The following is a 26,153-nucleotide window of genomic DNA, read 5'->3' as shown; positions in this document are numbered from 1 at the left end:
AGTTAGGAGATCCTTTAGTGTGTGTGCTGTTCAGGAGGTGAGAGAGAGATCAGGAGAACTTGAATTCTGACAGTAACACTGGAGGTGAAGTAGCAAGGAACGGGTAAGGAGATACAGGGGAGGTGGAATCAACCAGAATTTGGTGACTGAGATGGAGGAAATCTCCCATCTCTTTTTCCTCCTGGACACCGTAACTACTTTTTCCCAGTGTGGCCATGTGACTAAAGGACAGCAATGATGTTTATTACTTCCAGGTCTAGCCAGGAAAATCCTCCTACATAACCCTCCTGCCCAACCTCTTCCCTTTCATGTAGAGGATAGAGTGGAGGGCCCAGGAGGACCCCAAAGCCCAAGCAAGGTGACCAGCTGGAAGAATCTGGACTCCTGAATGACCATGTGCAGTGAGGCCCATGCCAGCTGGCCTTGGGCTGTCACATGAGAAATCAGTCTTGATTTTGCTAAGCCGAGGTCTGTGGGCTTGTGTTACAGCAATTATGTTCCTTCTCCCCCCGATGCAGTGACCAGGTGCAAGTAGGAGATCCTGGTCTTCTCTATTCCCTCAGCCACTGCCCCCGTTCAGGCTCTCCGAATCCATCTTTGAATCCTGGAGCACTGTTCTAAATGGTCTTCCTCCCTTCGGTGTTGGCAAAGTCCTCCTCCTCCTCAGATCCTCTACCCGGTTTGCTGTCAAAGAGATCTTCTGATAATTGAGGCATATTACCGTACTTCATACTTTTCAGAGTCTCCCCAGTGCTTCCAGGATGAAGTCTAAGCTCCTGTGCTTGGTCTTACAGACCCACTGCCATCTCCTGTTTTATCTCCCTCCCGTCTGGCCTTGCTAAGAAACACGGTTTTCACCCCTGCCACTGCCATTCTCCTGTTGTCCGCTCTGTCTTGAAAGCTTCCCTAATCAAGTGGATTTCATGAATCCCTGCCTGTATTTCAAGACTCAAACCAAACATCACCTCCTATATGACAATTTCCCAGATTCCCCACCCCAGTGATGGAAAAGAAGTGATCATTCCTTTCTTTTGGTCCGTTTCCTTGGGCAGTAGTGCTCCATTTTCTGCTTCCACTTTTGCTAAACTTTTCCAGCAGTTAACATTTCCCCTTACCCTGCCGTGATTTTCAACTGTAGCTGGCTTACAGATTCTTAATGGGATATATTAGAAGCTTGGGGGAAATTTTAAACATCACCCATCTCTCCCCAAGAGATTCCATATGTCTTTTCCATGCTCTCTAAACTATCCTCCCCACGTAACCTTGAAAAAGACTGTCATACAGGCTCCTGACCCAGCACTGGGAGCACCCCATAGGCTCCTCTGGTCTCCACATTCTCTGCTAGTTACAAATGCCTGAAGGCTGAAAACCACACTCCTCTTCATGACGCCAGCAGCTCACGCAGGCCAGGCACAGACCTATCACTAAATGTATGGATAATGAAGGAAACCAGAGGACAAGGGTTGCCAGGAGTGAGTGGTCAGTGTCTTGTCCCCTGCCACAGAGGAATCCACAAAATCTGGCAGTTGGGTCCCCAGTGACCTGACCAGGCAGTTTTGTGGAGTGCTGGGGGCAGAAGCCAGATGGTGGTTTGTGCCAACCACCATGAAAATTCCATGTAACGGAAGTGGTCTCTGGTGATAATATCGTAAAAGCCCGTAAAATGCAAAAATATTTATAAAGGTGAGCTTTCCAGGTTTCAAAAACACAAACTCTGATATCCCAACCTTTCAAGAGGAAGTGAGGTATTTTGTTGATCACTAGGAAACAACGGGATTTCAAGAACACAATTTCAACCACCGAATGAAATTCAACCATTTTCTTTAACACCTTAGGCCATTGTTAACCTTTTATTATTCCATAAAGGGGCAAGTCCCCTGAGGGAGACAACACCAGAGTCAGCAAATAAAGCTTTGACAAAAAGCTACTTTGTGTTCTGGTCTCTACACACCAGCAGTATGAAATGTTGGCATTTTAAAGCACTTACTATGTGCGGGGCACTTATGACCATGGGGAGTATTTTTCATTACATCACATCTATTAAGACATAATTTATGAGCTTGCTTGGACACCAGGTGTCACTAAGGGGCAAAGAGAAAAAGTTTCTTTTTCGTTTTTCATTTTTCTCTTTGGATGAAGGCTAGTGGATTGGAAATTGCTCTCCATGGCTTTCATTAATAGATCTCAAACTTTTAAATCAAACTCTTGATTCTTTTCTAAAGAATAGGTGGCTTTTTTAAAAGACCCTGGAATCACAGTGAATGCCTTCTCAACCCTTCCCTCCCTCCTTGCCCAGTTGTAAAATCCGTGCTCTCCAGAAATCTATGTAATGCAAGGGTTGGATGAAGAGGAGAAGGATTTGAAGAGGAGAAACTGGAGAGAGAAGGTGGTACTCTGCTGACGAGACATAAAGAACCCAAGTCTCTAGCAGGCTGGTGGCAGTGGGACTGTAAAGGCATGCAGCAGGTCCTGAAGGGAGGAGTAGGCCTGTACGGGCACTAAGGTGGTCCTGGAGCAGAGTGTCCGCAGAGAACTGCCCTTAGGGACCTGGGAAGGTGGTGGCCGCATCAATGGAATAGGAAGATGCACCCACTCCACTGGGCACTTCCTGTCTTTAGCCTAGTTCACCAGCTCAGCAAGTTTCTGAGGGAATTACCATCAGAATCTTCCAGTTCTGGGTGAGAAATCGAGACTCAAAGAAGATTAGGGATTTACCCAAAGCTGTAGATAGAGCGAGAGGCAGATCAGCCAACAAATGTTTATGGAGCATCAAGAAAGTGCTAGGCTAGGGAATGAGCAACCTCAGCGTTGCTGTCCCCTGGAGTACACAGTGTTGGCAAAAATGTTGGTGAAAATGGGGACGTGGTGACAGTGTGGGGAGTTTACAAAAGGGACTTAATGGCTCTATAAGTAAAGAAAAGTAAGTAAAGTAAAGACTGGTTTTGAATCTTCCCAGCATAAAAATCAAGCAGCTCTAACTGTAAGTCAAATGCTGGTAACAGTAGCACAGCAGGAAAGCCCGGCAGGTATAGGGAGAAATGAGTCCTGGGTGGCCCGCTACTCTCCCGTGAGGCTTTGTGCCCAGTGCCTGGAACAGGCTGGGACCACGCGGCCATCTCAGCCATCACAGAGACCTCATCAATCACTGGGCCTTCCAGAGTTTTATGCACTGTCTAGAGGGTTCCAAACCATGGAGAGTTTAACTGAAGAGCTTAATGCATACTGAAGCACTACAGACTTGTAGCACTATCAATCCATTTAACAAAATCACTGATAACCCCCAGTAAAAATTAAGTTAATGAAATTGTCTTAGCACACCCAAATTCATTTATATTTGATACAGCGTCTTATGTGAAAAATTAGAGTTTTGGTGTAATTAATAATAATAATAGCTCTTTTTTTTAAGATTTTTTTTTATTTCACAGAGAGACCACAAATTGGGGGATGAGAGGGAGAGGGAGAAGCAGACTCCCCATGGAGTAGGGAGCCAGATGCAGAGCTCCATCCAAGGATCCCAGGATCATGACCTGAGCCAAAGGCAGATGCTTAACTGACTGAGCCACCCAAGTGCCCCAATAATAGCTATTAGTTATTAAGTGCTAAATGCTATATATTTTTGCATTTAACCCTCATAGAAACCCTATGAGATTTGATACTCTCCTCTTCATTCCCATTTTAAGGATGAAATACTGGAGGCTTAAGAGTGATGAAGTAGCTTGCCCAAGATTGTGCTCAGCTGGCAGCTGGCTGGGCAGTGAAGCCCCATGGCCTGAGGCTCCCCAACTGGACTACACTGTCAAGTTCTTTGTGAGAGAACAGGTAGTGAGAACAAAACTCATCTGCAGAATTAAGGCTTTAATGCAATACTTTTATTGATCCAATACATTTTGGAGTAGGCTATTTTCGAAATGTTCCGGAAAACACTATGGGATCTTATATTAGGTGCAAGTTCAAAGTCTAAGTAAGAACCAGGAATTTTGTTAGAACATACACACAGAATTTAGTGACTTTATTTATTATCTTAAAACTACACATGTACCACAGCAGGACTCTAACAGTCTGGTTCTAATCCTGACTATGTGGCTTCCAGTGAATCACTTACCTCTCTCTGAGCCTCGATTTCGGTATCTATCAAACATAGGTACTAAACTAGACCAAGGGATTCCAGTTTCTTTATTCAAACAAAATCTTACTTGGGATCCAACATATAAAACACACTAACAGCCGAGTTTTTCAGTTTTGTTTTGTTTTGTTTTCCAGGAGGGGAAGGGTCCCCACAGGCCAGCTCCTTGCTCACCTCCAGCCCCCCGAGGCCGCTCCCTGAGCCCCAGCACCACGTGCAGGGAAGCAGCACAGGTGGGAAACTACTGCTCTGAATTCTCTCTAAAGACCTTGTGCTCCTCGCCACTCAGACCCGCATGGCACCTTTCACGTAGTAGGCACTTAATAAATATCGGAGAGGAAACGAATGGAATCTTACCCTGCCTTTTCGGAAATGCGGATATGTAGCTTTCATTTCCTCTGCTGATTGACCTATGCAGTGAAAGCGCTAAGATGGATCCTGGGGGAAACCAAATGTTACATTTATGGAAAAGCTGCTTTTAGATGCTGAAGTGGCTTCCAAGTTCACCATGGCCATAAGTTAAGGGTCTGTCAGCACTTCCATTATGAAAACCGCTTTGTGGTTTCATAACTTAGCCATAAAAGTTTGCTTCAGGCTATCCTTCGGCATACAAATTGAAAACTTTGTTTTAAGCCAAAATGTGGGAATTAGAAAACAAACAATTTATTGGTTTCAGACATAGTTTTGTACCCGTCTTAAGCCAAACAAGATTTATTATGTGGGCAATTAAAGTGGACTAAACCACTTGGTTCCTGAAAAATAAAAAAGGAGAGAAATGGCCAAACTATTTATATTTCAGAAGGAGTCCCCGGCCATGACCATTCCTTTTGGCTATATTTTTATCATGTCCTTTGTCCCCCACATTCATGAGACCTTCAGTATGTTTTAAGTATCTGTTTCCCTGCTTGAGCTGGTTAAACCTGAGAAATCACCTACTCAAAACTACTGTACTTTACAGATTGGGAAACTGAGGCCCCAGCAAAGACAGTCTGGCTTGAACACATCCTGCTGCTAGCTAGGGGAACTAGACCCAGGTACTCTACATTCCGGCTTGGTGATGCACTCACCACCGTTTCCTACCAGATACAACCATTCGAGGTTCCAGGATTCTACATTTCTCCAGCCTGCTAGTATCTAACAGAGCACACACCAGTGCCCCTAATTACACAGGACTACATCCTCCTACACACGGTATACAAGGTACTTTGTGACTTTGGGTACCTAAATTACAAGCCACATGCCATGGGCATGCTCATTATCGTTTTATGTCTCTTTGGGCCAAGCACGGTTTCGAGCACCTAGCGATGATGGGTTAGCTACTGGGTCACAGACGCTGATCTTACCAGAGGGAGACCCGGGCATGGGTGTGTGGAGCAGCTTAAGGACAAATAGGTCAGTCCTCGAGCTTAGAAATGCAACTGAACAGACAAGGTTGTGGTTATTGTTCATTTGTCATGACTGAAACAGATCGATCTATTTTTGATACTGAGCCAGTGCTTGACGATACTGTGTCACCGCTCGGGTAACAGAGGACTCTCCCTCCCTCTGTGTTACCAGAGCACCTCGAGGGCCCCCCACCCCACCACAAACACACTGTTGTAAATGTCTGCCTCTGTGTATGTCTCCCCTTCCAGACTGCATGTGGGGCAGGCACCAAATCTCATTCCTCTCCATAAGCCTATGGCACAGGGAAGGTATTCAACAGATGTTTGCAGGGTGAATGAACCAGCGGACAGAGGAACAAATGTCTGCACTTCCTGACAGGGCCAGTCTGTCTCTCACGTGGCTTCCCCACGCTTCTCTGCATGACCCTCTCTGCCCTGCACAGTACTCCTGCTCCCACAGAAACGAGCCAGACCCCTCGGCAGTTACCATTTATCTTTGCAGAAATATTTTTGATAGAAAGAATGTGATTCTGGTACTAACAGCCCCATAACGTATTTTCTTAAGTCAAAGAGGAATTTGAGTCAGAAAAATAGGAAATTCCCAAATACCTGGTTAGAAGATCACAGCCCACTCCAATCTCTCTGGTCTCCACCTCAGGCTTGGCCTGGGTTTCTATTAAATAGTCCAACCTGCTTTGTAGTTCATTATTCTAGAGAGGAGGAAAAAAGTACTTTTAGTAAAGCAAATACGTTCCCCCACAAACGTGTGATACAGATAGACATATAGATACAGTCCAAATGTATTACATGATTTACCCTGTGACATGGACATCATAATGTATTATTGAGCACCTCTTATACAGTAGGAATTGAAGAAATAGTTTGCATCCTTACAGATACTTTTCTGTGCATGTACATACATATGTATCCAATTTTACATCAATGGAAACAAACAAAATACCCTGTTGTATGCTAAATTTGGGGTTTTTCACTCAACAATTTGTTGTGAATATCTTGGCATGTTTATTAGTTTTCTTTTTATGTCAACAAGCTATTTTAATGGGTTCATAGCATTCCATTGTGTGGATGTATATTATTTATTTAACTAGTCTCTTACTGATGGCATTTAGATATTTACCACTTTTTTTGCAATTATAAATAAGGTACAGCTCATGTTTTAATACTCCCTTATTAAACTATAAAATGAGTAAGTCTATTAATTTAATTTAGTGGGAAATACCTCTATAACTTAATAATTAGTATTTCATAGGTTTGGAAAATTCAGAATCTCAAACATATAAAGTAGAACAAGCTCCTTGGGATTAAAATTAGCATTCTAAACAGTTTTTTTCAGGCCAGAGCCAAACATTACATAGGCTGATGATTAGATGCTCAGGAATTGGAAATTTGCCCCATGGGGGAAATGAAGGACAAAGGAGCAAAGGGGCTGAGAATATTGGAATGAAAACAGAAGAAAGGATAGTGCCTGGCACCTAAAGGGCAAATATACACACACAAAATCCAGAAAGAGGTTAATGGTGGTTATCTCTGGGTATTGAGGTTTTTTTTTTTTTTTAATCCTTCTATATTTTTCTGTAATGCTAAATTTTCTCTTTTTGTATCTTATTAGTTTATTTTTTCATCATGGTAATGATCTTTAATCCCCATCACCTATTTCACTCATCTCCCAACCCACCTCCCCTCTGGTAATCATCAGTTCTTTAGAGTTAAGAGTCTATTTCTTGGTTTCGCTCTCTCTCTCTGTTCATTTATGTTGTTTCTTAAATTCCACATATGAGTGAAATCATATGATATTTGTCTCTCTGACTTATTTCACTTAGCATAATACTCTCTAGCTCCATCCATGTTGTTGCAAATGGCAAGAGTTCACTCTTTTTTATGGCTGAATAATATTCCAAACCACCTCTTCTTTATCCATTGATCAATGGACACTTGGGCTGCTTCTATAATTTGGCTATTGTAAATACTGCAATAAAGAGAAGGGTGCATATGTCACTTAAGTTAAAAGTTAGTTAAAATTAATATTTTTGTATTCTTTGGGTAAATACCCAGTAGTGCAATTACTAGATTGTAGGATAGTTCTATTTTTAATTTTTTTTAAAAGATTTTATTTATTGAGAGACAGAGAGAGAGAGAGAGAGAGGCAGAGACATAGGCAGGGGGAAAAGCAGGCTCCATGCAGGGAGCCTGACGTGGGACTCGATCCTGGGTCCCCAGGATCACGCCCTGGGCTGAAGGTGGCACTAAACCACTGAGCCACCCAGGCTGCTCTATTTTTAATTTTTTGAGTACCCTCTATACTGTTTTCCACTATGGCTGTACCAGTCTGCCTTCCTACCAACAGTATGAGAGAGTTCCTTTTTCTTCACATCTTCACCAACACTTTAATTTTTCATGAGACAATAACGTTATCTATCTTCTTAGCTATATTCTCCGAGCATGCCATGTCAGAGATGCAAGGTAAATACTGAATAAATAAATGTATAAGTAGTCTCATAAGGAGAATGTTATTTGCACAATTAGAAAAAATTAAAGCATTTGTCTTTTAAGAAGCTAAAGCACTATTCTAACACATTAGATTAATGCGTGAAAGTTGAACAGTTCTTTGAAAAAGAAACTCGGGATCCCTGGGTGGCACAGCGGTTTGGCGCCTGCCTTTGGCCCAGGGCGCGATCCTGGAGACCTGGGATCGAATCCCACGTCGGGCTCCCGATGCATGGAGCCTGCTTCTCCCTCTGCCTGTGTCTCTGCCTCTCTCTCTCTCTCTCTCTGTGTGACTATCATAAAATAAATAAAAATTAAAAAAAAAAAAAGAAAAAGAAACTCATTTGTTTCAAAAGCAAGAATGTGGCTATCACTCAGTAGATCATACTCTGAAATGGGTGATACCAAAGAGCAAAGCAGCAGCTCTGGTACAAACTCATGTTCTGTAAAGGTCTATGGATCCCTTCAGAAAAAAAGGGAAATGGTGTATAGGGAGAGAATCCATAGCAGCTGATGAGCCATGACAGATGGATGGACTCCAAATCTATTACCTAATGCTCAGGATGGAGAATGTTGCTGGCTTACTGCCTAAGGTACAACATTTACACACACAAGTGCACACACAGCTTCTCTAGCAATATGTGGATTCTCTCATTCATAAGGAAAGACAAAGGCAGAAGGGGCTTGCCCATTAACAAGCTCCAGAAACCCCACCGCCTTGTCTCTTCTCAGTGTAGAGTTTAATAATGAGGATTTCACATAATTCTGAACTGACTACCTACAGTTAGGGGGCACAAAAGACAGGTTAAGTAAATATGCCCTACTGATAGACTGAATGCAATGTGGCAAAGTAGCCACAAATCCTTTATTCTATTTCAGAAGAACTCTATGTGTGCATATGAGATACATGCTGAAGGCTGAAATAAAAAACCTGCACTCTTAAATTTTAATGTGAACAAAAGGAGTACCAACTATGTATCAGGTAGTGTGTAAAGTTGGGTGAGGGGAGCTAGTTAGCAGTTAAAGAAATAGGGCATGATTGCAACCCCTGAATTCAGTCTTGTGGGGGTACAGACAACCAAGCAGAAAATAACAAAAGCATAAGTCCCATGCCAGAGGGACCCACAGAATATTAAGGGGGAACTCAAGACAGGGAAAATGACTGAACTCCATGAAGGCTTCCTGGAGTTATGCAAGGGAAAGACTAAGAGAAACAAAGGGATGAGTATTCCAGAATTGCAGAATATACCAGGTTGAGAACAAGCACCTTGCTGCAGTATATAGGTAGCAAGAGTTAGTTCCGAAGGGCTACATATGCCTTTACAAGGATTTTATACCCAATTTGATAAGCCAGAGCACTAGATTTTATTTCAACCACTGGGCTTCCAGGTGAAAATTGTCTTGGAAGGAAATAAAACTCCTTGGTTAGTCAAGGAGGCCACTACAATTTCCTAGTTCAAGGAGTGAGAGCTGTATTTATAGCACTGAGGAGTAGGCATTTAGCCAATGGATCCTCCTGCAAAGAATAGCTATGAAGTGGACAGAAGACCAAATAAAACCAAAAAACCCATCTATTAAGGTCTTTGGAGACTGAACACGGAGAGGCAAGCTGTAGAGGGGAGTGACAAGCTAAGAACGTGTTCTCTGTGACTCATTTGTTTTTGTTTGCAGCTTTGCCCAAGAGCAGTTCAGTCACTGTGGCAGCAGCACAGACCCTTTAGAAATTCAACAGAAAGATCACCTTTCTTGTAGAGGGAAAAAAAAGGAGTCCAGCATAACCAGGACTGCCAAGAATAAAGGGAAGCCAAAAAGGAGAGAAAGAAAGCAGAAATGTAAAATTCCATGTAAAGACTCAACTCAAGTCTCTGGCAGACCCCCGAACCATGCATGTGTTGGGTCAACTGAAAGAAGTTTGCAGCCAAGGCTTAAAGAGCTGAACTGAGATCTGAGCCATCACCCACTACAGCATGGCAGGGTGGAGTTGGGTCTAACCATATTCATTACCTAAAATAAAAACCTCAGCACTGTTCAGAACAATAGAACAATCCAAATCCTCCACAACAGAACCTTTACAATGTCTAGATTATAATCCAAAATTACTGAACTTTAAAGAGTCAGGAAAATGTGACCCATTTCCAAAGAGAATGAGAACCAACAGATGCCAATCTTGAGATGACCTGGATGTTGGAATTTTCAGACAAGGACTTTCAAGCCCCTTTTATAACTATGCTCGATGAGGTAAAAGAAAATATGCTACTGGGGATCCCTGGGTGGCGCAGCGGTTTGGCGCCTGCCTTTGGCCCGGGGCGCGATCCTGGAGACCCGGGATCGAATCCCACATCGGGTTCCCTGCATGGAGCCCGCTTCTCCCTCTGCTTGTGTCTCTGCCTCTCTCTCTCTCTCTCTGTGACTATCATGAATAAATAAATAAAATCTTTAAAAAAAAATATACTACTAATTGATATAATTTAAAAAATCAAACAGAAAATATTAAAAAAAAGAACCAAGTAGAAACTTTAGAACAGAAAAATATACTCCCTGAAATTTTTTTTTAAAAAATCACTAGACCAAAGAAAGAATGGAGATGACAAAGGAAAAAGTCAGTGAACTTGAAAACATATTAACAAAAATTCAATCAGGGGCACTTGGATAGCACAGTCAGTTAAGCATCTGACTCCTGGTTTCAGCTCATAATTTTAGGGTCATGAGATTGAGCCCATCAGGCTCTGTGCCCAACACAGTCTGCTTAAAACTCTTTGTCCCTCAGGCCCTCCCCTGCCATACTCTCCCTCTAAAGTAAATAGATCTTTAAAAAGAAAAACCAATCAGAGTAAGATGAAGAAAGAAAACACTGAAAATAATAAATGGAGCTTCCTGGAACTATGGGACAATTTCTAATGCCTCACATAGGGACACTAGAATCATAAAAGGAGAGGATAAAGAAACTAGAGCAGGAGAAACAATCAAAGAAATAATGGCTAATCATTTCCCAAATTTGGTGAAAGACATAAATTTGCAAATCCAAGAGTCTCAACAAATCCCAAACAGAATAAATCCAAAGAGAAATATACCTTGGGATATCTTATTCAAACTACTGAAACCCACAAGATTGAAAGCAATCTTGTTACATACAAGGGAACAATAATTTGAACTACCACAGATTTCTCATCAGAAACTGGAAGTCAGAAGACAGCACTAAAAGAAAGAAATTTATCCCTAAACGCTCAATGATTCAATAATGATGGTAAAATAAAGAGCTCACTTTCAGATAAAGAAAAACTAAGTGAATTTGTCCTCATGTGTGCTATACTAAACAAAATGCTACATAAAGGTCTTCAGGCTGAAGAGAGATGATCTACGAGAAACAGATTTTCAGGAATGAATGAAGAACGTCAGAAATAGATACTATATGAGTAGATATGAAAGACAATATAAAAGACAATATTAAAAGCGATTGTAACAATGTATTGTGGGTTTATAATGCATGCAAGTGTGATACCTATAACAGCAGAGGAAGGGGTAAATGGACCTATATCATGGCAAGATTTTTTTTTAAAGATTTTTATTTATTTATTCATGAGAGACACAGAGAGAGAGAGAAAGAGAGATAGAGGCAGAGACACAAGGCAGAGGGCAAAGCAGGCTCCATGCAGGGAGCCCAACATGGGACTCGATCCCAGGTCTCTAGGATCAGGCCCTGGGCCAAAGGCGGCGCTAAACCGCTGAGCCACCTGGGCTGCCCTCATTGCAAGATTTCTACATTTTACACAAAGTAGTTTAATATTAGATCTTTAAGTAGACTATGAACAAATAATGATGTACATTGTGATACGCAAGGATAATGGCTAATATGTTAGAGAAAAGAGACATAGCAAAATGCCAATAGATATATTAAAATGGAATTTTTAAAAATAATAATAATCCAAAAGAATACAAAAGAAGGGAGAACAAAAATAAGCAAAACAAACCAGAGGGTGTAAACAGAAAATAAATAATAAAATGACAGACCTAAATCCAATCCTAGTAATTATTAAATGTCAACGGACTATACACTCCAATGAAAGAGACATCAGAATATATTTTAAAAAGCAAGACTTAACTATGTCTTGTCAATAAGAGATGCACGTTAAGTATAGAGACATGGATCAGCTGAAAATAAGTGGGTGGAAAAAGGTATATAATACAAACAGTAAACTTAAGAGAGCAGGAATAGCTATATTAATGCCAGAGAAGACAGATTTCAAGACAGAGAATATGAACAAGACAGTGACCAACATTTCATAATAAGGAAAAAGTCAATTCATCACCAAGACATGACAATAAAAATTATACATATCTAATAACAGAGCTTCAAAATATATGAAATTAAAAAATTAAATAGATGGTCTAAAACCATACCAATGGTTTTAGCTGACACCCCTCTGTCAGCAATTGATAGAAGAATTACACAAAAATCAGGAAGAACATAAATAAAATAAATGATACTATCAGCCATCTTAATCTAATTGATATGTATAGAACACAAAAATAACTGAATACCTGTTTTTTTACACTAACCAAGAGAAACCATGTGCTGAGCCATAAAACAAATCTCAATAAATTTAAAAGAATTAAAACCATACAAAATATGTTCTCTGACAATAACAATTAGAAATCAAAAACAATATATAAGAAAACCTCGAATATTTGGAGGTTAAACAACACACTTCTGAATAATCCATAAATCAAAGAAGAATCTCAAAGGAAATTAGAAAATATTTCAAACTGGATGATAATGAAAATACAACATATCATAGCTTGAGGGGTGCCACTGAAGCAGAGCGTACAGAGAGACGTTTATAGCTGCTGATAGTAACAAAGAAAAGAGCTCTAAAATCAATGGCCTAATGTCCACCCCAAGGACCTAGAAAAAGAGGAGCAAAGTAATACCAAAATAATTAGAAGGAAGGGAATAATGAATATCAGAACAAAACTCAATAGGATAGAAAACAGACAACAGAAAGTATCAACAAAGCAAAAGCTATTCCAATTTTTTAAAACATCAACAAAACTGATAACCCCCTAGCTAGACTGATCAAAGACTGGGGGGGGGGTGTATAAATAATAAGGATCAAAGAGGTGCTAAAAGGAAACAACTGGATATCTATGTGGAAAAAGATACATTCCTTACTTCACACCAAACCCAAAAATTAGCTCCAAGTGGATTACAGATCTCAAATAAAACATTTAGGGAAAACCCTAGGAGAAAATCTCTGTGACCTTGTACTAGGCAAAGACTTCTTAGCATACAAAAAGGATAAACCATAAAAGAAAAAATTGATAAACTGAACTTTACCAAAAATAAAAACCTTATCTTCAAGAAAAGGAAAAAGTGAGGCATCTGGCTGGACAGTCAGTAAAGCATGCAACTTTGAGGTCATGAGTTCGAGCCCCACATTGGGGGAAGAGTTTAATTAAGAAAAGAAAATGAAAAGGCAAATCATGAAATGGGAGAAAATATTCACAATACATGTATCTGACAACTGGCATCCAAAATATAAGAACTCTTACAATTCAATAATAAGAAAACCAAAAACTTGATAAAATGATGGGCAAAAGATTTGAATGGGCACTTCAAAATACTAAATGGCCAATAAGCATTTAAAAAGATGCTCAGTATCACTAGTGACCATGGAAATGCAAATAACACCACAATGAGATACTACCTAAACACCCTCTAGGATGGCTAAATCAAATAGATTGATGGGACTAAGGGTGAAGATGTAGAAACTGTAACATTCGAACTCCTAGTGGGACTGTAAAATACTACACAGTCCCTTTAATAAACCATTCGACAGTTTCTTAGAAAGTTAAACCTATATCTACTGTTCAACACAGCCATCCCACTACTAGGAATTCACCCAAGAGGAGTAAAAGCTTAAGTCCACATAATGACTTGTATAGTAATGCTCACAACAGCATCATTCACAAGAGCCCCAACCTGGAAACAACTCAAATGTAGATCAACAAATGAGTGGATAAATAAATACAGTGGAACACCTACAACACAGATACTGCTAAAATCATTATGCTGAGCAAAAGATGCTAGATACAAAAGAGTCCGTACTGTATGATTTCATTTACAGAGGATGCAAACCAGTCCTCAGTGACAAGGTGAGCCTCCCACCAAAAAACAAAAACACAAATCACTGGCTGCCTGGGGATAAACTGAGAAAGGGAAATGGAGTCTTCGGGAAGTGGTGGAAATGTTCTGTATCTAGACTGTGGTGCTGGTTTCACTGGTACATGCAACTGTCAACATTCAATGAACTAGGCACTTTAGTTTTTTTTTTGGTATAACTGACATATCACATTATAGTGTTTCCAGGTGCCCTGTTCATATATCCTGTGAAATGACCACCGTGGGAAGTCTAGTTCCCACCTGTCACTATACACTTTACATAGATAAGGCTTATTGATGTAAATGAATATACAACAAGGTTGCCAAAGGTGTGAGCTTGAATATTGGCAGTAGGAGACAAGTTAGAGAAGGAGGAACAGATTTAGAAATAGAAAAGTGTCAGGACGAGGTCTAGGAAAACAAAGACTCTGCTCTCAATCCCACAGACTACCTACAGTGAACCGACAAAAGGCAGCCTCACTACTGCCAGGCTTGTGTTCCGCGGAGGGTGGCTTCTGGGGCTGAGCCTCCGGTTCCAGGATTGTCCTGCTTTCAAATACCGCCCCCTTGTGTTTAGATGTGACATGCAGCCCAGGAGGCTGTGCGCCTTCCAGGGAGGAAGGACCTGGTACCGCACCTTTTGGCATTTTTTGGAAGTTATGTCACAAATATAGGGCAGCCACCTCCTCCCCCAACTCCCCCAGGCCCAGGGGAGGGAGAGGCCGGAGCTGGAGCACAGGCACTAAACAAAAATGTGTGTCCAATAAAATGCATACGTGCAGCCTTGGTGCCTGGTGCTGCTGCCCCACTATTACCCTGGAAAATTAATAATAGTCCCAGGAATGCACAACGGACACGTTGAGAGGTTTATGTACCATACAACATGCATTAAATGCAGGATGAACAAAACCAAGACATGTGACTCCTTTCCTCTGACCTTGGAATTCTGCTGTAAGTTCAGGATTTTCAGCAGTGAAAAATGGAATGGAATCACATCAGAGTTTCAGACAGCTGACCAACTTTATATACTTATAAAGCATAATTTCAATTTAGTAACAGTTTCTATATAGGAAATAGGGAATGGGATATTCCTTCTTCAAAAGGTGGGCAAATAAAGTATTGTTGGGAGGAAAAGAAGAAAGAATGGACATATTTTTATGTCAGGAAGATTTTGAATTGGTTGATAAAAATGTGGTGTGATGGGGCCAGGCTAGAGCAAACTTCTAGGGATCTGGTTGGGGTGGAGGGTTCCAAATCTAATGAGTAAACATCAGTAAGTTCAAATGTTGGATTTAGAGACCAAAATGATCCACATTTTTTGTTTTAAGAAGGAAGGTGGGAGAGGAAAAGGAGGAGGAAGAAATATGTATCAGTGACAAGGAAAGGAGACCCTGGGGCCTAGACAATTGGAAAAACAGTAAACACATATGGCATTTACAGTGAGCCATGTAGTTTCCTAATCACTTAGTATTAACTAATTTAATCCTCCTAACAACTCTATAGAGAAGACACCAGGACAGCCCCAGTGGCGCAGCGGTTTAGCGCCGCCTGCAGCCCAGGGTGTGATCCTGGAGACCCCGGGATCGAGTCCCACATCGGGCTCCCTGCATGGAGCCTGCTTCTCCCTCTGCCTGTGTTTCTGTCTCTCTCTCTAGCTGTGTCTCTATGAATAAATAAATAAAATCTTAAAAAAAAAAAAAAGAGAGAAGACACCATTTTAGTGAAGACTCCCTTTTACAGATGAGCAAACTGAGCCCCAGAGCAGTTAAACAGCCTACTCAAGATCACACGACTAGCAAGTGGCAGAGCTGGGAATTTGAACTCGGGCAGCCTAACTCCAGGGTCTGCAATTAGGCACTTAGTAAAAGGTAGCTACTTTATTAATAAGGTGGGATATAAAAGGCTACCAGATATGTCTATCAAAACTTCTCAAAGATATCTGGAATACCACCTTTGGCATCATTATGGTTTAAAGCAGGTGGTGGGAAGATGTGGTATAAAAATTAGTGGCGTGAGAACCGGCCAAAAGCACAGAAATTCTTAGTGGCCAACAGAATCCTGTATTGTAAAGCGATATAATTAGATAAGTTTGGAAAATGTGTGACTAGTAATCTTTTTTTTTTTTCTTAAGGTTCTATTTATCCATTCACGAGAGACACAGAGAGGCAGAGACATAGGCAGAGGGAGAAGCAGGCTCCCCATGGGGAGCCCAGTGCAGGACTTGGTCCCAGAACCCTGGGATCACAACCTGACCCAAAGGCAGAGGCTCAGCTGCTGAGCCACCTTGGTGCCCCCTTCGTAATCTTAAAAGGACATGTACTTCCCCCAATTCTGTCAGGACTAAAATTAGCCTAACAATAGGCACACTGCTTTAGCCATGACCAATTCTCACGCCCAGGTAGTTCTCAATATAGTTTGCCACTAAAATGAACCAGGGCTCCTTGGCGACAAGCCAGTACTGTATCTTGAAACAAGACAAAAACGAGGCGGCAAGAATGAACCCAGAAGCACCAGGAACCCTGTTGCACGGGCAAAGAAATTGATGTAGGAGAACTCTCCCCATCTGAGGTGTGACAATTTGGGCATCAAAAAGAAGGAGGAGGGGCAGCCCCAGTGGCTCAGCGGTTTAGGGCCGCCTTCAGCCCAGGGTGTGATCCTGGAGACCGGGGATCGAGTCGCACGTCAGGCTCCCTGTGTGGAGCCTGCTTCTCCCTCTGCCTGTGTCTCTGCTTCTCTCTCTCTCTGTCTCCTCTCTGTGTATTCTCAATAAAATCTTTAAAAATCTTTAAAAAAGAAAAAAAAGGAGAAGGAAATTATTATTATAGAAACAAGGTGAATCTAAAAAATGCCTTGTGTTCAACAGTGTCTCTCAAAGGGAAAGTTAATAGAAAGTATACACAAAGATAGTTTTAATAGAAAAGACAGGTGACCATAATAAGCTATGTTACAATTTATATTGATTTTTAAAACTAGGAACAATATCTAAGGTGATGTCATCTCTTTTATAGAGTATTAATTATATGTTCGTTTATGAAATTTCTGTGTCAAGTAAGAAAGAGTAACGAAATGAATCATAAGTCAGGTCATCCCAGGACCTTAGGCCCCATGGCAAGACTGCTTGGCATTGGTAACCCTACAACCACCAGGTGGAAAGAGCAGCAGAGATCCACTGCCATTACTGGTCACATACAGTTAACAAGGAACCAACAGTCAGCAGTGTGTTTGTAACATAAACTAGTCAAACAGCCTGAAGAAGAAAACCAAGTATTCAAAAGCCATCTCTTATCTTCTAGGAGGTGAAACATCTACCTGACGCAACAAACTGTGGTAAAGTATTAATGAGGAATACATGAGTTCTGTTCTGAAAGCGAGGTCAATGCATCATGGTGATAAAGGGTCCTGACTGAATCACCTTGAAGCCACCTCATCCTAGTGTACCCTTATACCCCCCCCCCCCCCAAGAATCAGGACCCTCTAACCTTAGCGCACCTGTCTGGAAAGTGGTACAATGATATTAACTCTAAGAACACACTGAAATAAGTAAAACAATAGCCTTGGTAAGATATTAAAAAAAAAAAAAAAAAAAACAAGAACAGAAACAATGAAGAAATAAACACAAGATATTTAATATTTTAGAATACGTTAAAGTATAAATATATTATTAAATCTCATCATTATATAACTTATGTGTTTTATCTGCTGTTTAAGTGGCTACAGGAAGTGATCAAAAGGAATTAGCCATACTACATTCATAGTGGGATTTAAATAGCTTATGAGAATTTAATCAAAGTTTAACCAGTGTTTAAATGCTCAAGGGAAACTGGTTCTCCAAGGTTTGCTTATTGGATATACATAGCAGATGCTGCTGGCCCCACCCACACCCTTTGGACACTCACCATTTCCTGACATGCCACTTGTGACTCTTTACCTGGGGGCTCCCTCAAACCACCAGAGTCTGGCTGGCCCTGAGGGCAGGCCACAGTGGATGCATCCCCCAGGAGCAGGCCTCAACCAATGGCTGACGGGAGTTAGTGGATCAATGCCCAGCTCTCTGACCTTTGGGTAAGGACAACTCAGAGGCTAGTGCGGAGCATGTCCTAGGGACTCCCCATGGAGTGAGCCGCAGCTGTCCACGTTGGCAGCCTCCTCAGCAAGACACTATCCTCTCCCTGACTCGTTTCCGCCCCTCCCCCTGTCCTCTACTGGGGCTTCCTGGGATCACCCACCAAATCAATTAAGTGGACTAATAATATCCACATCTCAGGGTCTGGGCATGAGATGAGTTTAAGAAATGGAGCATGAAACAAGCACCCACAGGTGTAATGCTGTTCTCTATGCACAACATCCCCTTGGGCTTTCATAATCTACCAGGAGGAGAGCTGGCTTGAGTGGCACAGCCGCAGGGAGGGAGAGAGCTGGTGGACACTGCTACTTTTTTCCACCGCTAATAAGAGGCACATCTAGGGTTCAAACTTGGGCACATCTGATTCTGCGCTTAGCCCCCATGTTATACAAAGGATGTGGAGCACAATTAACAGCGCCCAGCAATACCAGGTGCTTAACAAATGACATTTCTGTCCCATCCTCTGACTTCATCACTGCCTCCTGGGCTGTCTCCCTTGGGGGAAGAGCTATGTTGAGGGGCATAGACAAGGAGAGATTCATGAGGCTCAAAAGGAAGAGGCTCAATGCCAAGCTCTTAATAAAGAGCCTTCAGAACAAATAGATGTTGGCTTCTCCTTCTGTTAATACCTAAGCTCTTAAGGTGCTTCCAACTCCATAATTTCCTTTTCTGGACTCTATACCAAATATTCAAAATGACTTTCAAAAAAGCCAGAAAGTCAGGAAGGCTAAATATCTTTAAGAGTTCAGGTGACATTAAGTCACCTCTAACCTGTTGACTCAGTGTCACAGAAGAGCAGCGGATTCAGACCCCATCTCTCAGCCTGGCTCTGGTGTTAACTAAGCTGGGTGACCATGAGCAAAGCCACCTGCCTTCTCTGTGCCTCCTTCTGAAACATTGTTAATATAAAGATAACGATTCTCCTTTCGCCTTTCTTAAAGTCACTGAGGTAACCGTGTGAGGAATATTCATGAAAATACTTCACAAGCTATAAAGCATTACATAAACGTGGAAAATTATCAAGTGTTATTCCACAGCTTAAGACTTGCTAAGAAAATTCTTGAATGAGAAAAATGAGAGCCAAAAAGCAGAGGTGCACAGCAGGCTGGAATGAGGAGAGTCAGGTGGTCAAGAAAAACTAGCTGTCAGAATCTCATTTTCAGTGTTGGCAGTTAACCTTCAATCAATTTTATAAGGCCAGGAAATAGCCATATTTTTAATTAAGTGTCGGTGGTAGGCTCAGCAACATAAAATTTAATGGTAGAGAAGACACCAACTTAAAGAAACATAGCGTCTTACCTCTCCTTCTAAGAAAGAGATCTTTTCTAAAAGCTGCAATATCAAGAGCTGTTTCTGCTGCACCTTTTTCTTTAACGATTCAATCTAGAAAGAAATTAGAAATTGTGAATAAACACAAAATTGTACAAGCAGAAGTTAATCAACCGGAAGAGATGCTTTTGGTTTTCGTTTAAATAGAACCCACACTTTGGTTGTGTCCCATGGAACAGTGTTAACATGAGATGCTTCCTGGAATAGAGGGTTCTGTGGCCACATGATTTTGGAGTCACATCTCATTAGGTTTGCTTTGTTTTTTTTTTTATTTTTATTTATTTATGATAGTCATCACAGAGAGAGAGAGGCAGAGACACAGGCAGAGGGAGAAGCAGGCTCCATGCACCGGGAGCCCGACGTGGGATTCGATCTCGGATCTCCAGGATCGCGCCCTGGGCCAAAGGCAGGCACTAAACCACTGCGCCACCCAGGGATCCCTCATTAGGTTTGTTTAACCTAACATCTCCACACTGATTTTGCTGTGTAACCCTCCTTAACATCCTATATATGTTCCACAGAGTATGCTTTGGGAGATGCAGATGCAATTCTATGTAAAATAATTGTTCAGCTTAAATTTTCGAGGCAGCCCACATCCACAGTGTGATCATGGAGACCTGGCATCAAGTCCCACGTTGGGCTCCCTGCATGGAGCCTGCTTCTTCTCCCACTGCCTGTGTCTCTGCCTCTCTCTCTCTCTGTCTCTCATGAATGAATAAATAAAATGGTAAAAAAAAAAAAAACAGATGAGGATATATGAATGCATATATATTTGCGAAAAGAAATTCTGCAAAGATAAAAGAATTATTAAGAAATAGTTGCCAATAGCAGAAGGAGGAAATTAGAGGAGGCAGAAGAAAGGACGTTTTTTTAAAATTTTATTCATGAGAGACACACAGAGAGAGGCAGAGACACCGGGGGAGGGAGAAGCAGGCTCCCAGCAGGAAGCCCAATGCAGGACTCCATCCCAGGGCCCCCGGATCATGACCTGAGCCAAAGGCAGACGCTCAACCACTGAGCCACTCAGGCGTCCCCAAAAGACTTTTTTGATCATACCTTGTTACCAACATTTAGTTCTGAAAGCATATTTTTACAGATTCAAAAAATAAAACAAAAAAAGAAAAATGAATCCAAATACCTGAAAACAAATTGAAATAAAGGAACTTAACTGTATATCAAATTGGTGAAAAGAACTCAAACGTTAGAACAAGCTAATGTATTCTAAAGAGAAACAGAACTGCAAAGAAATTTCTTATTCACTAGAAAAACTGTTGGTAATAATGCTGGTATTGTTCTGAGACTATTTGAGATATTAAAGTATAATAATGTTTGAAACCAAGGTTTTTAATGGAAGAGAAGGAAATATAAGTGTGAAATCAAAGAAATGTTTTTTTTTAAGTTTTGTTAAATTTGAAATGAAAATACCAGTATTGAACGCATTTTACTTTCACTTGTTAAATATGCATTTCCTAACTCTGCTTGGCTGAGAAACTTAGAAATAAAAACAATAAGCACATAATATATCCAGATGGTGGCACCTAAATACTAACCCTCACCAATGAAACACAGGTCATCTTGGAGGAACAGCTCATTTCAGGGGGCAAAAATATACGAGGGGAACCCAAGATACCTTGTTGTGCCTGAAAACAAATACATGCAGGGTCTCCTTTAGGCCAAGGATTGGGACAATTTTAGCATCAAAAAGAATAATAAATGTAACTGAGCAAAGCGCATGGAATAAATATGTTTTTAACACCCTGAGTATTTCATGATTCGTCAAAAACAAAAACCAACAGCACCAGCATTGGAAATGACTAGGGAACCAACTCCTTGCTTTAGAAAGTTGGCAACTTAGAGACAGAATAAAGTACAAAGCCTGCCCTTCTGGTGCAAACTGCATTTTGAGATTACTAAAAAAAAAAATCCCGGTTAATGAGGGAAAACATTTTCCTTTTCAGATGAATTCCAGTTAATAAATGGGGAAAGAATGAGAGATTTAGAAAATCACCCTTGTGCAATCCCTAGGAAATAACTGGCCCGTTATAGTAGATGAATTAACAGATGAAACAATCAGGGGCCGGGCTCATGAGGAACTTTACAACTGTGTTTTGGGCTGTCACCATCTGAATCCGTGATCAGCCTCAGCATCACCCACCGTGGGACAAGCAGACATGCCACGTCACCAAGGAGAGAGAGAGTAAATCGCACAGCACCACCACGAAGTATTCCTGCTTCCTCCCTGCAGGAGAGATCAAACTGAATCTCCCCAAGCTGCTAGAGCTAATAAACAGAAAGTCAAATCCAGAATGTGGGCATGTTTATAGGACAACTGACTCATTCCTGCAATGTCACTGGATGCAGGAAACCCGGCAGGGGAGCAGGGCAAACAAGGAGAAGCATGTTCTAGGTTAAAAGATTCTAGAAACATAACCACCTAACAAATGGGCTTCTCTGTATGCTGAATGAAACAAAGCTTCAGTTAAAAAAAAAAAAAAGAAAAAAAAAAGGCCATTTTAAAGACATTTCAGAAAATTTTAGGACATATTGATATTAATGGATACCAAAGAATTATCATTAATTTTGTTAGGTGTGACAGTGGCATTATGAGCATATAAGAAGTCCATATGTTTTAGAGATGGATATTGAAGTGTACAGGAAACATAAACAGAATGTCTGGGATTTGCTTCAGAATTACTACACGCAGGGTAAAAAGAGGAAAGGGAAATAGAGCCAAGTTTTGCTATTTGTTGAATCTGGTCATGAGTCTGAGGGGCTTCAATGATTAATCTCTCTGTCCTGAGTGCATGTGACATTTTCATGATAAAATACTTTCAATTCCACCCAGTGTCAAAAAATATAATCCTCCCACATAAAAATTAAGCCCATGAAACAGAGTATAAGAAACACATTTAAGAAAAACTGTCCAATATTGATAATAATTAGTATTATTATAATTAAAAACAGTAACAAGTTACCCTTTAATAACGATTAAATTTGCCCAAAACTACCGGCTGAAGAAATCAGTGTTGAAAGAGCTGGGAGGAGCAGCATCTCTCGTGTGTTGCAGGTGGCATTGTAAATTAGAATGACCCTTTGGGCAATTTAGCAATAAATATTAAGAGCCATAAAGCTGTTCATAGCCTTTGACCCACTAATCCCACTCCTGGGAATTTATCCTAAGGATATAATTCAGACACAGAGGAAAAAAGCTATATATACAAAGATGTTCTTGCTCCTATTATTTATAATAGAAATTGGAAATAACCTTAACGTCTAGCACTAAAGCATCGGCTAGTACGTTATGGAATATCAATTTGATGGAATATACGACACAGACACTACAAACAAATGTACTGCAGAATGTAAAAGTGTTTACGAAAAGCCTCGAGGGAAAAAAACAAAACCAAAACCAAAAACCAAAGCTTGCAACGACTGGAAGTAAAAGCTGGAAGTTAGATCAACGAAATCATACTGAGGCTGGGGCAGGATTCTGGGCAAAAGGAAAGTTTCTTTAAATTCTCTTTCGATATGTGTAGGACTAGTTTTCAAAAATCATCCTTACCAGCATTCCTCTTTCATTCCTTCTTATAGTATTAAGATTTTTTTTTTTGAAAATTGACTTTCATTCTTTAAAGGAGAGGCAAGATGGGTAGTGAAATTAGCTACAACGTTCCAAGGAGGTTGGGGTAAATTTCCTCAAATAACACAAAAATGGGCTCCGGATACACCTGCTTCACCATCTCTGCAGTAATGGGAGTGGCTGGTGAGTCCAGAGAAGCAAGAGATGTGGTCAAAGGCGCCCCAATGAACCATTCATAGGAAGACACCGAGGATTTTCTTTTTAAAAAGTAGATACAAAAAAATAATAATAATAAAAAAATTTTTTTTAAGTAGATAAAAGGCAGAGATGCCACCTAGAGGATGCTGAGGGAGGGGAATTGTGGTAGTTCTCAGAAGACAGCAGGCTGGTTCTGGAGCAGTCACCTCCTTGCGCGGGGACACAACAGCTGGGGGAAGGATCTGGGGGTGCTTCGCCTTTCTCAGCAACCAAAGCTTCAAGAAGTGATCGTGCTCTTTGTAAGTGAATGCTGTACCCTCGCACTTGCTCCCTTCCTCGAGCGTTCCTTACAGAAGCATCTTGCACGGTACATCCTTGTGACCAGGGCATTCAGATTAGAGAAAAAGGGACACCGAGGATGGCAGGCAGTGCCTGGCTTGGCCCTCATGCCCTAAAAGGGGTGCCAGCTTTGAATCCCAAATCTGTCCCCCTGGGGTCTGTCCCTGGAGCGCATCCCACGTGTCTTCCTATGAGACACCCATCATGAGGCACAATCTCTAAATCACACCTTTGCGTGAAAAGTGGTGGGATCCCTGACTGCCAGCTTCAAAGCACCTTCAAATATTGTCTCCTGTAGAGCCCAGCACACGGTAAACACTCAAAGCTAGCTACTACTGTGTCATTACTGGCGTTTGTCCCCCACTAGACTGTGAGCTTCTTGAGAGTTAAGGACCTCTGTCAGCTTTACATTTTCAGATAACGAACAAATGAATCAGTGACTCCATCCATCCATCTCTCAACAATCTATCTCTTAGACTTCAGAGACAAAATTGTCTGGATGGATAGTCTCTTGGAGGCCCTGATGAACCAGGTGGACGTGGCCCCAAAAGCACCCTCAAAATCAGGGGCCACTCCCAAATTCCAGGGTACCATGCAGCTGGCAGGCAACCTTTGCTCTTTTCCATACATTAAAAGCTTGTAAATTTGACCTTGAGGTTCGTGTCTTCTTCATGAAGCTGCATTTAGGCCTAGCTGTCACCAGGTGGTAGTAAATGGCCCAAGCCACCAGGCTCAAATCAGAGCATCAGGAAATGAGAAATTAGAAGCACTTATTTTCCAGACCTCATCCATTTTATTTAATAGGAACATAATCTTGTCACAACAGTTAAATTTCAGTATCAAATAGTGGACCCCCTTATAGAACAACAGAAGAAACTTGTCTTGGTAAAATCTGGAACCTCTTAACTAATGTGAATAGAATTTGTTCTTATTTTTGTCTCAGCAGGCAGGTTTTTTGTAACCCAAACTCAATATATGTCTTGCGGCCTAATGATCATTCAGGACACTAGACCTCTTAAGCCTACAGCCAGTTTGATATTTAAAGTGACATGTGGGGGGGGGGGGGTGTGTGGCAGAGGGGTATCCTTAGGTAATGGCTTTTCTTCACACTAGCCACCATGGAGTTACCTCCCTAGGTGATCTGAACTAAGCAATCCCCCTGAAGCCATGGCCACACAGTGGAATCACCTAGCGGGAGCTTTCACAAAATACTGACTTCTAGACCTACCTCCAGAGATGCTGAATGTATCACTCTCCTCCTTAAAGACCCTCCCAAGCTTCTAACATTCAAACTCTCTAGCATGGGTATGGGGCTCTCCTGCTACAGTCCCACTATCATTTCAGCCTGTCCTGTCCCAGATGAACCCTACATTTAAACCTCCTCATCCTCAGCATTCCACAGACATACAGTAGTCCTGCCTCTAGGCCTTTGCACAGGCTGCTGCTTCCACCCTACTCTCCACCAGGAAATCTGCTGTTATACTGAGTGGTCACCTCCCACACGAGCAGTTCCCAAGGCTTCCAGGCTAACTTCATGTCTCCCTCTTCTCTTCTGCCTCAGTCCTTTGAATAAAGCCTGTTAGGACACCTAACTGCTCCTACCATCCTTTGTTGACATCTCTCTCTTGCACTCAACAGCACACTCACAGGTGTTTACTGTATCAATGATCTTATATAAAAGAACTGTTCTCTTAGAAGAAGTAATCGCTTGTGTCAATCCACACAATTTTATAAACCTGCTTTTGGAAAAAAATCATCACTATAGTGAAAGGACTCTTTCCGATTGCTTTCGAAAAGGGCTTGTATGTCAACCAGAACAAAGTGAAACTGTACAAAATTTTAGTAAGGTCTTGTTATGGATTGGGAGCAATCCCTAGAAGTTGAGAGGCTTCTCAGCTTCCTGCAATTTTTTTTCCCATTAGTGAGAGACATATAGGTCACAGGTCGTTTCAGGTTAGTGTCAGAAGATGATACAGCCCTATAATTAGAATTATGTGAACAGTACCCGACTGGGTGAAACGTGTGAAGCATAACTCACCAGTGAGGTTGGGAATGTGAAGAGAAATTAATGAATAAGAAATGCAGCAGCAAAGAAGTCTTAAATACTAGACAGCACTTGATACGTTATTTTTAAAAAACTGTGCTTTAAAAAAAAAAACAAACTGTGCTTTAGGGTATTGTGTGTTACCAGCAGGCAGATGATAATATACATGCATCTGAAAAATGCCTTAAATACAACAATAAACACACCAAAATGGAGCATAATTCTAGAAGGTATGTTAAAACCAATGATCATATCAAATCACATTAAAACCTAGCAAGGAAAAGGGAATTAATTTTTTTCATTGCAAACTAAGTTTATACAGACTTATTTTCTTTGAAATTTGTTTAATTTTGCTTTCATTCAAATT

The 26,153-nt window shown here is 41.2% G+C and overlaps 1 protein-coding gene across 3 annotated transcripts in view; it reads right to left on the bottom strand.

The window, feature by feature from the left end:
* Window positions 1–26,153, bottom strand: part of LOC112675864 (myocardial zonula adherens protein) — an 88,852-nt gene that overhangs the window by 2,333 nt on the left and 60,366 nt on the right. Inside the window, exons 11-13 of one of the 3 annotated variants that reach the window (XM_049104298.1) lie at window positions 19,596–19,679; window positions 6,118–6,218; window positions 4,513–4,561 (exon numbers count right to left, since the gene is read on the bottom strand). In XM_049104298.1, the coding sequence (XP_048960255.1) occupies window positions 4,534–4,561; window positions 6,118–6,218; window positions 19,596–19,679 (213 nt within the window). In that variant the 3' untranslated portion in view covers window positions 4,513–4,533. Of the gene's footprint in view, window positions 1–4,512; window positions 4,562–6,117; window positions 6,219–19,595; window positions 19,680–26,153 lie in introns of those variants that run through there. The other 2 variants (XM_025472666.3, XM_025472667.3) reach the window with 2 other exon arrangements.

This window comes from Canis lupus, chromosome 30, assembly GCF_003254725.2.
Source record: "Canis lupus dingo isolate Sandy chromosome 30, ASM325472v2, whole genome shotgun sequence".
NCBI lineage: Eukaryota > Metazoa > Chordata > Mammalia > Carnivora > Canidae > Canis > Canis lupus.
Note: the sequence above shows the minus strand (reverse complement) of the source record. Positions and strands in the feature narration are given on the sequence as shown.